Genomic DNA, 12824 nt, shown 5'->3' with positions numbered 1-12824 from the left:
ATGCTTTTAAATATGGCAGGAATACTGGGACACAGCTGACACCGGACGACACCTATATACCATACAAAAACAAGTAGGCATGAGTGTGAGGCAGGGCAGAAACCCAAAGGAAGAGATGATAATTACGCGTCTTAGAATAGGTCATGCTGGCTTAAATCTAGCATTAAACAGAACAGGAAACCACCCCACTGGACTCTGCACACACTGCAGTACACAAGAGATGGTAAAACACATTCTGTTAGACTGCAAAATGTACGAGAAGGAAAGAACTGAGCTAGAGATGCAGACTGGAAAAAAAAAAATGACACTAGAGAACTTGCTGGGGAAAACATCTGGGAAAATGCACCGCCCCCTAATAAACTATCTAAAAAATACTGAGATAAGTGAGAGACTTTAGTAATCTAGTAGGAATATCTAGTATATAGTTATTTATCTATTTATTTTCTTTTATTTATGTATTATTGTTTTGGTATTATTATTATTCTTAGTTTTTTATTTTATTATATAAAAAAAAAGTAATTATTTTTTTTCCTGCCAATCTACTGCCCACACTCCAGTCCAGTAGGTGGCGGTAATGCACCTTTAGTGCTTTGACAAGAAGAAGAATAAGAGGCCGTAACTGAGAGAATCTGGTCATTTTTCAAAATAAAACATTGTTCAGACTCGGATAATAAATAAAACGGAAATAATATAAGTTATTTTGGTCCGCGGCCCGGGGGTTGGGGACCCCTGCTTTATAGGAGTTACAGTGTGACAAACTGTTTGTTAAATATTTTATAATAATTATTTACTGTTATACAGCATATATCCATATTATCCTGGGACACAGCTCATTTAGAATATTTATAGTAGCTTATTAGTTTGTCTTTATTCTATATACTAGTATTAATATGGTCATAAAATATTTTAAATAGCATATGCTATATGATAACGAGTCTTTATTAGTCACATATACATAAAAGCACAGTGGAATTATTTTCTTTGCATACACAGCATGTTAGCAAGTTGGGGTCAGAGTGCAGGGTCAGCCATGATACCGCGCCCCTGGAGCAGAGAGGGTTAAGAGCTGTACTCAGGGGCCCATTAGTGGCAGCTTGGCAGTGCTGGAGCTTGAACTTCCGACGTTCTGATCAGTAACCCAAAGGTGTGTGAGTGTGTATGTGATTATGCCCTGCGATGAATTGGCACCCTGTCCAGGGTGTCCCCCACCTCGCCCTAGTCTCCAGGTCCCCCGTGACCCTGAAAAGGATAAAGCGGTATAGAAGATGGATAGATGGATATACTTTACAGGAGTTACAGTGTGACAAACTTTTGTTAAATATTCGATAATAATTATTTATCTGCTGGAGCTTTGATTCCAGCTCTGTAATGTTGCTCTGTCTTTAGCAGCCTCTCTTCAGGGTCGTAACCCGTTCTTTACCCCCGAATAATCCACCACTTGGAGCGGACAGTAAAAGAAGACGGCGGTGTTGTAATGTTGTATCTTCAGTGAATGGAGGCGAGACGGATCAGACAGGGTTTACAGGAAAACACCTGGAAGTACTCGTGTTTCACTGTCAGTTCTACCAAACACCAGCTCAGAGTCAGAGTGAGGGGGAAAACGGATTTTCGCTATTTATTTATTTATTTATTTTAACCAACTGGGTTGAAACTGAAACACTAACGTGTTCTGAAGCTGAGCAGGACAACAAGGTGTGTAGCTGTCTATATGAGTTCCGGTTTACCTGAACATGATATGAGCAGAGCTTAAGTAAAGATAATATACTTTGCATGGCACTTTAGTAGATAAACCAATACAATAGATTAGTTGTTCCTACAAAGAGTGATAACGCCAAGAGTTTGTCAGATTTTCACATTTCTTAATCATCTAAACCTTACATGCAATTCAAAAAACTGCATGGAAACAGTTTATTTAGAAGTACAGTTTAAACGTTTTTTGATGGAGAAGAACAGCATTTGCCCTTGCTTCTCTCTCTCTCGCTCTCATTTTACGTGTGACGGCATTGTCTACAAACTACCAAGAACAGCGAATTTGGTGTTATTTATATTAGATCAGATCAGCTCCATTAGTATGATTAGACTTCCAAGAATGCTGCTATTTCGTACAACTGTAAGCACTATTAGAAAAACAGGAGCAAAAACAAAACACCAGCAATACAAAAACAAACTACCAAATTACTACTTCAGCGGATCAAGCACTGACTGTAATGTGGACTGTAATGCAAAACTAAATCTCTCTAGTCGAGAGAGGGGGGTTGGAGACCACGGAGCGGATCTTTAATGGACTGATAACAGAATGCTTTTAACAGGGATGGGAAATCCTCTCCTCTCCTCTCCATTCACACAGCGCTGTTCTGCATGCCAGAGGGGTACCTCAGCCTGAGAGGGAAACTGGGAAGTGGGTCAGGTCACGCAGCACATTCCTGCATCTCTGTCTGACAAACAGGGAAGTTAGTAGGTGTGTTCGACTTCAGCAGCGGCTGTGTGCTGCACAAGTCCTGAAAAGTGAAGCCAAATTGACCCCAGGTGGCTGGATGCAGTATAGGTCATAAACCCCGACCACTCCATGTAACCAATCGGCGAGAGTTGCGAGAAGGTCCTCGCTGCAGCCTGCAGAATGGACGTGGACACTTTTGGCAGGGCTACATGTGTCTCATTGGTTAGTGGCAATGTAATAACATCGATGCCTCAGTATGTTTTCATTGGACTCTATACACGGTCACTTCCGTTTTTTGCTTGCCATTTCAGTGGGTGCTGTCAGCATGGCTTTTCACACTTGCTGCTTCCAAGATCTTCCATGGAATTTCAATCGCTTATATATATATATATATATATATATATATATATATATATATATATATATATATATATATATATATATATATATATATGCACTGTCAATCACTTTACTCAACATGTTCATTTCTTTGAAAATACAAAAAAGCCATAGTCTGTGTCAGAGTTCTTTCCTCCTCTGGCCTTTTAGCAACTGACCACAAGTAAACAATATCAACATGCCCCCTTGCTTTGGTGCACTTTATCAGCTTTAAGCAGCATTTTAATTTTTTATTAATATAACCTACAATTTAATTTTAAAATGTTTTAGGTTTTTTTATGTTTAACAATTTAATATAACATTTAATATTAAAGCCCAGAAGCTTCCCTATCCCCCACTTTTTCATAAAATTAAACACTCATGTTTTCTCAAAGTGACATCTACAAATGTAATGAAGCAGTTTATGAAAATGTAAAGATACTCTGACTTTGTTCACAAGTACTTGATCAGATTACATGAACCAGATTACATTTATTATACAGTATTACAACACATTATAATATTAGATGCAGTGAACATGGCAGGGATTGTGTACAGGGACAGATAAACATGAATATGTGTGACCTCCAGTTACAGTCAGATAACAGTACAGCAAAGTAAACAGTGAGAGTTAAAATAAAATGCAGAATACTGCAGTGGTGATACATCTGGCAATCGAGTGATGGCAAAATACGATGAAGAAATAGAAGAATCTGGTGAAATACAGGGGGCTGGAAGAGGACCCAGAGAGACTGAAGTGGAAGAGCAATCCGAGTTTCCCGGCAGTCATAACAGTGTTGTGATCTCTAATCTGGAAGAAAAGAACATAAATACAGTAAAAAATATTCTGTGCCCCTGAGCTTTGAGAGTAAATTAAAATATTTTAATTTTTATATATTAAACCTATAAACTTTGTAGCAGAATCAGATTTATTTGCCCCTGAGTAGTGCAGTGTTCAACTTATTTCTTACAGAGCGGGCAAAGTGCTTATTCCTCAATTACTGTCATGGCATACTGGCTGTTATGATGACCTGTGAAATAAAATAATATTGAACAAATAAATAAACAAATAAATAACAAGAAGTGAAACAGTATTTTACTGTGGACTATTTATTATTTTTATGCAGTTTTTACCTTGAGCTCTGTAACATTTTACACCCAGGATGATGGTCACCAGCAGAAATGAAGAGGCCGCCACTAGACTACTGATCAGTTTAAACACCGACATTTGAGTTTCTACATTTGAGACAAAGCACACACACACACACACACACACACACACACACAACCCTGATGGAGTGCACAGACATTTTTGTAAAGTTTGTGTAGTTACGGGAAAAGTAATTATACCTGTTCTGGGATGTTCAGCGCTACAGCTCAGTGTCTCTGTAGCAGAACTGGAGCTGACGTTGTTAACTGCAGTGCAGTTCAGTGTAACAGCTCCTTCTGCTGGTGAGAGACTGAACTGCAGCTGAGCTCCACTCCCAGTCCTATAGCCGCTCCACAGGTAGGAGACATTCTCAGCTCCGAGCGCTGCACACTTCACATCAACATCACAGCTGTTTGTGGACAATCTCCACGTCTGGTTCTTATCAATCTGCACAGCTGTTATGGGAACTACACACACACACACACACACACACACACACACACACACACACACACACACACACACACACACAAATAAGGAACCCATGAAACTGCAACTGCAATGATTTATAGTAACAATACATTCACAAAGCTATAACTTCGCAGTGCTCAGACTAAAACACTTAATATATATATATATATATATATATATATATATATATATATATATATATATATATATATATATATATATATATATATATATATGGACTATAAGAATGTTAAAACAATTCACAATAAATATATTTATGTAATTAATCTTCATAAGTTTATAATTATTCCCAATGCTTTGATAAAATTAATCACACCTACTTTGAATATAAACTTTAAATGTCTGTGTTGGAAGCTGTGTTTCAGTGCCTTCTGCATACACTGAGAATGTCCCAGAGTCTTGAGGTTGAAGATCTTGTACAGTTACTCCAACTCTGTCATTGTTCTCCGTTAATCTTCCACCGAACTGGGATTCCAGAAGTGTGTAACTTTGGTCTTTAATGTATTCAGCAAAAGTTTTCCCATTGAAGATCCACTGAACCGATAACACTGATTCAATTGGGTATTGAACAGGAAGATCCAGGGAGCTCCCAACTTTGAGCACCATCACTGTGTCAGCCAAAACACCACACACACCTGCAGCAGAAGGAAACATAACAAATAGCAGTACACATCAGAAACCAGCTGGTGTTAGGCTTGTTTGTCATTGATTTTTCCCTGATCATGATTTTCTATTTCCAGTTTAAGCAGAGTAGGAGCATAGTAATATAACGAGCTAGGATTGTCACTGTACTATAAACATGTCTTACGATACTGTACCAGCTCACAATACCAAGTAGTATCACGATACCATGCAATGATGTTTTAATTCATAATTCATCTACAAAATGAACCAAATTTACAGAAATACATAGATATAAATGAAAACAGACAAACCAGATTTTCCTCTGAATTCTTTATTAATGAGAATGAATAACTGGCTATTGGAAAATCTTAAGAACAATGATGCAACTGACAAGCAACTAATTCAACGTGCCACATATTTCATCTATTGTTTCCTAGAGCAATGGAATCATGTAAATGGAAATTGTCCTCTGAGTACTAAGGATGAACACAACATTATGAATAAATTACTGAATTTTTAAATTAACTCCTTTATGATCAAACACAGCTAATTTTATAGGGTTCGTACAGATCCTTCATAATGAAATTTCAGGAATTTCAAACATATTATATTTTTGTTGTTGTTTTTAAGGACTATAAAAAAGATATTGTCATGTTGTCAGACAACGGGAAGGAGTATGAAATAGTGATTGATTTCCAAGCTGCTGCTCTGCACTGCTAAAATCTTGATTTATAATCACGACGTCCTCTGACAAGATCGCCATACACATAAGTTAAAGACAACAGCTGTGCTATGATTTCGTCTATATCTAAAATGATCACTCAGAGAGAAAGTTAGAAGTTAATGATTGTGCTGCTCCTCACTGAACAGAGTAGCTGCAGAGAAAGGTATATCTGGGGGGAATGCAGGACCTCACGCGCACGGGGGAGTACTGGCCACTCTCTTTTACAGAAAGTAGCTAAAGTTTGCCCAAAAAAGTCGTTATATGTGTCGCTAGGTGCCTTTTTGAGGAAAAGAGGCTAAAGGTGACTGAGAAGTCTCTGTTACAGTGAGTGAGTAAATATCTGGAGGAAAAGGGGTGGGGGGATGTCATATTTTAAGTGAAAGGACTGTATTCGTGTTCTATTGAAAATAAACACTTTAAAGTTATTTAGAGATTTCGTATTTTTTTTTACTTTTTATAATTCAAGCACTTTCTAAGCACTATTAAATGGCTAATTTCAAGGATTTCCTCTACTTACATGTCAAAAAGCCAATTCAAGCACTTCAAGCACCTTGTGTGAATCTTGATTTTAGTGTTTAGACACAGTGGTTAGAATAACATTACCTCGCTTACTAGCAAATAAAGATTAAGGTAAAGAATTTAGGTTAAATGACATGTCACTGACATTTGTGTATTCTGCATTAGCAGTGAGATGTGTCAGAACATCTCCAAATGCCATGTAAAATCGTTTGATCTGACCTATGAAGTTAGCAGTAAGGAAGCTCATTTACTGTGAATCATTAAAAAAGCTTAATTTGCCAAGTGCATTAAAAAATGTCCAATATTTATCTCTGTACATACCCTGTAGAAGCGCAAACAACAGCACACCAGAGATGGAAACAGTATATCCATGAAAGTCCTGCATTGCTGTATTAGTGAATGACTAAAGTAGACGAAAGCTGAGGCTCAAAAAACACTTCCTCACTCAGTGTGTGTCTGAGGTCTCTTAATCTATAAATGTTTGATGTATGTGGCTGTAAAGACAAAATAAAAGCACCTACAGTGTTGTAGGAAAGTTCTCTATGTGTATTCTCTGAAAGTGGGTTAAAGCTTTTCTCTTCCATGTCACTGACGCCTCACTGTGGTTCTGCTACACACGCAGCTTAAAGCTGATCAAGTGCACCAACACAAGGGGGCATGTTGATGTTGTTTACTTGTGGTCAGCTGCTAAAAAGCTAGAAGACGAAAGAACTCTCACACAGACTATGGCTTTTTTTCCTTTTCAAAGAACTGAACATGTTTAGTTAAGTCATTTACAGTGCATCAGACTTTAGTTGCTGTATGCACAGTCACAGGAAAAAGAAAGTACACCCTCCTTTAATTTCATGTTTTTATATAGAACAAAATAACCTCAGGTGACAATAAAAAAACAAAACACAACAGATTTCAATATGTAGTGATTTTTTTTTTTTAATCAGAAGTAAACCAACATTCAGAAACCAGGTGGGAAAAATAAGTACATCCTATAATTCAGTAACATGTTGAACCACCTTTAGCAACAATAACTTAAAGAAAATGTTTTCTGTAGAAGTTTATCAGTCTCTTCCACCATTTTGGAGAAATTTTGACTGATAAACCCCTACAGAAAACATTTTCTTTAAGTTATTGTTGTTTAAGGTCGTTCTACATGTCACTGACTTATAGGGTGTACTTATTTTCACACCTAGTTGATGCTCATATGTTCACTGTAGTCACTTTCGGCGGTGGACAGGGGGCAGCATGGGCACTCAGACCAGCACTACTCAGTGCAGCTACACAGCCCCATATGCAGCAAGCTGTGATGCACTGTGTGTTCTGACACCTTTCTATCATAGCCAGCATTAACATTTTCAGTCATTTGTTCTACAGTAGCTCTTCTGTAGGATTGGACCAGACGGGCTAGCCTTCGCTCCCCACACACATCATGACCTCAACTGTGTATAGGTGCAGGTACTCAATAGTTTTATTTAATGATGTAAACAAAGATGCTATCCAAAAACATAGAATATCCCATAACACAAACTACATCAAAACCACGTGAGTGTGTGTATGTGTGTGTGTGTGTGTGTGTGTGTGTGAGAGAGAGAGAGAGAGAGAGAGAGAGAGAGAGAGAGAGAGAAAGAAACAGATTAAAAAACATTTTTAAAGTATAGGCCTACATCTTTAAAGCAGAAAGTGTGTATTACACGTGAATGGGATATATATATATATATATATATATATATATATATATATATATATATATATATATATATATATATATATATATATATATATATATATAGAACATGACTAGCAGTTTCTCTATTTCCCTTTACACTTCTCCCAGACATTTTTTTGCAAACATTTAGTACTTGTTTTCTCAAAGTGACATCTACAAATGTAATGAAGCAGTTTATGTAAATGTAAAGATACTCTGACTTTGTTCACAAGTACTTGATCAGGTTACATGAACCAGATTACATTTAGTATACAGTATTACAACACATTATAATATTAGCTGCAGTGAACATGGCAGGGATTGTGTACAGGGACAGATAAACATGAATATGTGTGATCTCCAGTTACAGTCAGATAACAGTACAGCAAAGTAAACAGTGAGAGTTAAAATAAAGTGCAGAATACTGCAGTGGTGATAGATCTGGCAATCGAGTGATGGAAAAATACGATGAAGAAATAGAAGAATCTGGTGAAATACAGGGGGCTGGAAGAGGACCCAGAGAGACTGAAGTGGAAGAAGAGCAATCCGAGTTTTCCCGGTAGTCATAACAGTGTTGTGATCTCTAATCTTGGAGAAAAGCTCCAACGTTGATCCAACTAAGAAGAGTGCAAACATAAATACAGTAAAAATATTCTGTGTCCCTGAGCTTTGAGTGTAAATGAAAATATTATTATAAAAATGAAAACTATACAACTATAAACTTTGTAGCAGAATCAAATTTATTTGCCCCTAAGTAGTGCAGTGTTCAACTTATTTCTTACAGAGCGAGCAAAGTGCTTATTCCTCAATTACTTTCATGGCATACTGACTGTTATGATGACCTGTGAAATAAAATAATATTGAATAAATAAATAAACATAAGTAATTAGAAGTGAAACAGTATTTTACTATGGACTGTTTATTATTTTATGTAGTTTTTACCTCGAGCTCTGTAACATTTTACACTCAGGATGATGGTCACCAACAGATACGGAGAGGCCGCCACTAGACTACTGATCAGTTTAAGCACTGACAATTGAGTTTCTGCATGTGGGACAAAGCACACACACACACACACACACACACACACACACACACACACACACACACACCTCTGAGGCTGTGCATGGACATTTTTGTAAAGTTTGTGTAGTTACAGTAAAAGTGTTATTTTACCGGGTTTGACGCTACAGCTCAGTGTCTGTGTAGCAGAACTGGAGCTGATGGTGTTAACTGCAGTTCAGTGTAACAGCTCCTTCTGCTGGTGAGAGACTGAACTGCAGCTGAGCTCCACTCCCAGTCTAACAGCCACTCCACAGGTAGGAGACACTCTCAGCTCCGAGCGCTGCACACTTCACATCAACATCACAGCGGCTTGTGGCCTTCTCAGTCTGCACAGCTATTATGGGAACTATGCATACATATATACATATGTACATCTATGCACGGGTGCATGGTGGCTTAGTGGTTAGCACGTTCACCTCATACGTACTCTCCTCTGAGTACTAAGAATGAACACAACATTATGAATAAATAACTGAATTTGGAAATGATCTCCTTTATGATCAAACACGACTAATTTTATAGGGTTCGTACAGATCCTTCATAATGAAATTCCAGGACTTTCAAACATATTATATTTTTTTGTTGTTTTCAAGGACTATAAAAGAGATGTTGTCATGTTGTCATACAACGGGAAGGAGTATGAAATAGTAATTGATTTCCAAGTTGCAGCGCTTCACTGCTAAAATCTTGATTTATAATTATGACGTCCTCTGACAAAACCACCATTCACATAAGTTAAAGACAACAGCTGTGCTGTGATTTCGTCTATATCTAAAATGATCACTCAGAGAGAAAGTTAGAAGTTAATGATTGTGCTGCTCCTCACCGAGCAGAGTAGCTGCAGAGAGAGGTGTATCTGAGGGGAATGCAGGACCTCACGCTCACGGGGGAGTACTGGCCACTCTCTTTCATGAGAAGTAGCTAAAGTTTGCCCAAACACTTGTTAGATGTGTCGCTAGGTGCCTTTTTGAGCAAAAGTGGTTAAAGGGGCCTGAGAAGGGGCCTGAGAAGTCTCTGTTTCAGTGAGTGAGTGAATAGCTAGAGGAAGGGGAGGGGCTGCAGCAGGGAGTCATATTTTATGTGAAAGGACTGTATTCGTGTTCTATCAAAAATAAACACTTTAAAGTTATTTAGAGATTTCTTATTTGTTGACTTCATAATTTAAGCACCTTCTAAGCACTATTAGATATAAAATGGCTAATTTCAAGGTTTTCAATTACTTACATTTCAAAAAGCCAAATTCAAGCACTTAAAGCACCTTGTACAAACCTTTTAAAAACCAGGTATACTGCTTTGAAACACAGTGTAAAATGCCTGTACTGATAATCTTCGGGGTTCACTTTGACTCCGATGAACCCGAAGTGCTTCATGTACTTTGTCACTGCCATGCTGGAATAAAGTTATTCTTCTTTGGGATATTTGAGATATATGACATGATTTTTTCTTACAGGCACTACCATATTGATGATACTATTGTTTAAAAAATACAGTGGCTTTAGTGGTATTTTAAAGCTTTAATATCACAGTACCATGCAACCCTATTATGAGCTGTGCAGTCAGGAACTGTGCCAATTACTAAAACTCAGCTGGATGGTGGATTTTTTTAAAGGAGTCATATAATGATTTTTTAAAAGTTAATTATTTTGTTTATTGGGTGTAATAAAATAGGTTACATGCTTTAATGTTCAAAAAATGCATTATTTGTCAAATAATGTATATTATTGGAGTACCTCTATTTCCAGACTGCCTGAAACACTCGATTTCTCCAAAGCCCCTCCTTCTGAAAAGCCCAGAGTGCTCTGATTGGCCAGCTGACCCATTGTGTAGTGATTGGCCAAAAGCCTCACGCATGTGCTGGAAATGTAACACCCCTTGGGCATTAGCTTCAGCTTCCAAATCTTCTAAAGCAATTCTAAGCTTCTAAGCAGCATGTCATCGGTTTTACCGTATCAGTTCCAGCCCAATTCAGAAAATGCAGAGGATCAAGTGGAACCAACTTTGCAAACATGACTTGAGCAGGATTCTTGTGATTTGATTGATATAAACTGTTTCAAGACACAATCACAACAGCAGCTACAATCAACGTCTCTGTCAGACCACCAACATACAAAAACAGCTAAAAACTGAGGCAACTTAGCAAACTTTAGCTAGCATGCTAGCAGAGGTCTACAACTGAGCCACAACACAAAACTCTGCATTGGAACAGTCAATAGCAGATACTTCCTAAAATAATCAAACACACTTACAGTTTCTGATTAAGAAGCGCAAGACTGTCCGAGCAAAGTGGGAATCGCTCCACTTTTTAGGAGTAGCTTTTGTGTGTAGCCTGCGTTGTACTCGCCCAGGTTAAGGAAGCTGACCTCTGTAAAATGCGTCATGCACAAGCACATGTTTGAGTTGTACTGCTCAGGAACAGCTTTATAAATCAACAGTAACCACCGATTCCTAATTTCATCCGTTTTCGGAAGGCTAAACAAAGGGTTTTGCTTTCGCACTGAAACACACAGCATCTCCATGACATGCCTCGCCTTCTATCTTTGTGCCTACCTTTAGGCGGCATTATAACACCGTGACATAGTTGGTTGAGGAAGTAAATTCTGAACTTCAAACAAGGCGTTTTGGACAGGTCTGGAACAGTGTTCTCTGTTCGATAGAATAAATCCCTTTGGAGGAAAATATGAGCTTTCAGTCTTTGCAGATCTTATACATGCATAAACAGATACCTTACACACCCAAACAGAAGGAAAGCATTAAAAATCATGTTATGACCCCTTTAAGTGATTCTGCAGTAATGCACATTATTAAACAGTTATCCAAACTCTGTATCTTGTGCAATTTTCCAAATATGTTAAGTAAAATCATTTGCCCCTTACTTATGAAGTTACCAGTAATGAAGCTCATTTACACTAAATGCTTTAAGAAAAAGCTTAAATGATTATGTGCACTAAATAGGTGCCATATTTATCTTCAAACATACCTTGAAGAATCCAGAACATCAGGGCTCCTGACATGGAAACACGGTATTCGTGACAATATCGCATTGTTGTGTTAGTTAACCCCTGTTTTGAGCTGCTGCAGCTCGACTGAGACTGTTGACTCAACACTAGATGAAGGCTGAGACACAAAAAACATTTCCTCACTCACTGTGTGTCTGTGTCTTAAAAAAGGTGCATGAAATGTGGTTTAGAGCTCTCTCACTTCTCAAGAACTGCGTCACTGATACCCGCTGTGGTCCTGCTAAAACACACACAGTTAATAAAATGGATAAACGATCCTCGTCCAGCCGACCCGCGGTGGAGTTCGCTCGCCGGCTACCTTGCTGCTTTCCTCCTCTAAGGAAGCGCCGCAGGAAGAGAGGGAATCGTGCAGGTGTTCGGGTCAGAATCAGACGGACAATCGCTTCCTCCAGACAATCGGTAGAGTTTCCCTTAAGCTTGGAAGGGCTCCACTCGACACGACGGTCATGGGATTACAGATATGTTTTTCATCTGCCTATTTACCCGGACTTCCTACTTTCGTCTAATTGTTCTGCTCCTCCACGATTACGGATTCGTCAGAGAAGAGTGAACTGTTTAAATCTCCGACAACTGGAATTCGTTTCACCGGATCGGACCTCGCTACCTCAGGCTCCTATGAAAATGGACCTGGTTGTGCAACAAAACTTTCATTTTAAATGACTTTTCTACCAGACATAACCTGGATATTTGATTCCTGACGGAGACCTGGGTTAGTCCTG

At 38.3% G+C, this 12824-nt stretch overlaps 1 protein-coding gene across 1 annotated transcript; it reads right to left on the bottom strand.

Annotated features, from left to right (window-relative positions):
- Positions 1 to 2470: 2470 nt before the first annotated feature.
- On the bottom strand, positions 2471 to 12703 carry LOC128633107 (SLAM family member 8-like). The gene is made up of 4 exons (XM_053681840.1): positions 12066 to 12703; positions 4778 to 5092; positions 4166 to 4432; positions 2471 to 2610 (listed from the first exon to the last, which is right to left on the bottom strand). The coding sequence occupies exons 1-4, from the start codon at positions 12127 to 12129 to the stop codon at positions 2471 to 2473; spliced, it is 786 nt and encodes a 261-aa protein (XP_053537815.1). The 5' UTR covers positions 12130 to 12703.
- Between the last annotated feature and the right edge of the window lie 121 nt (positions 12704 to 12824).

Source organism: Ictalurus punctatus, chromosome 7 (genome assembly GCF_001660625.3).
Source record: "Ictalurus punctatus breed USDA103 chromosome 7, Coco_2.0, whole genome shotgun sequence".
Taxonomy (NCBI): Eukaryota; Metazoa; Chordata; class Actinopteri; order Siluriformes; family Ictaluridae; genus Ictalurus; species Ictalurus punctatus.
The sequence above is the reverse complement of the archived record's forward strand: the minus strand, read 5'-3'. Positions and strand labels throughout refer to the sequence as shown.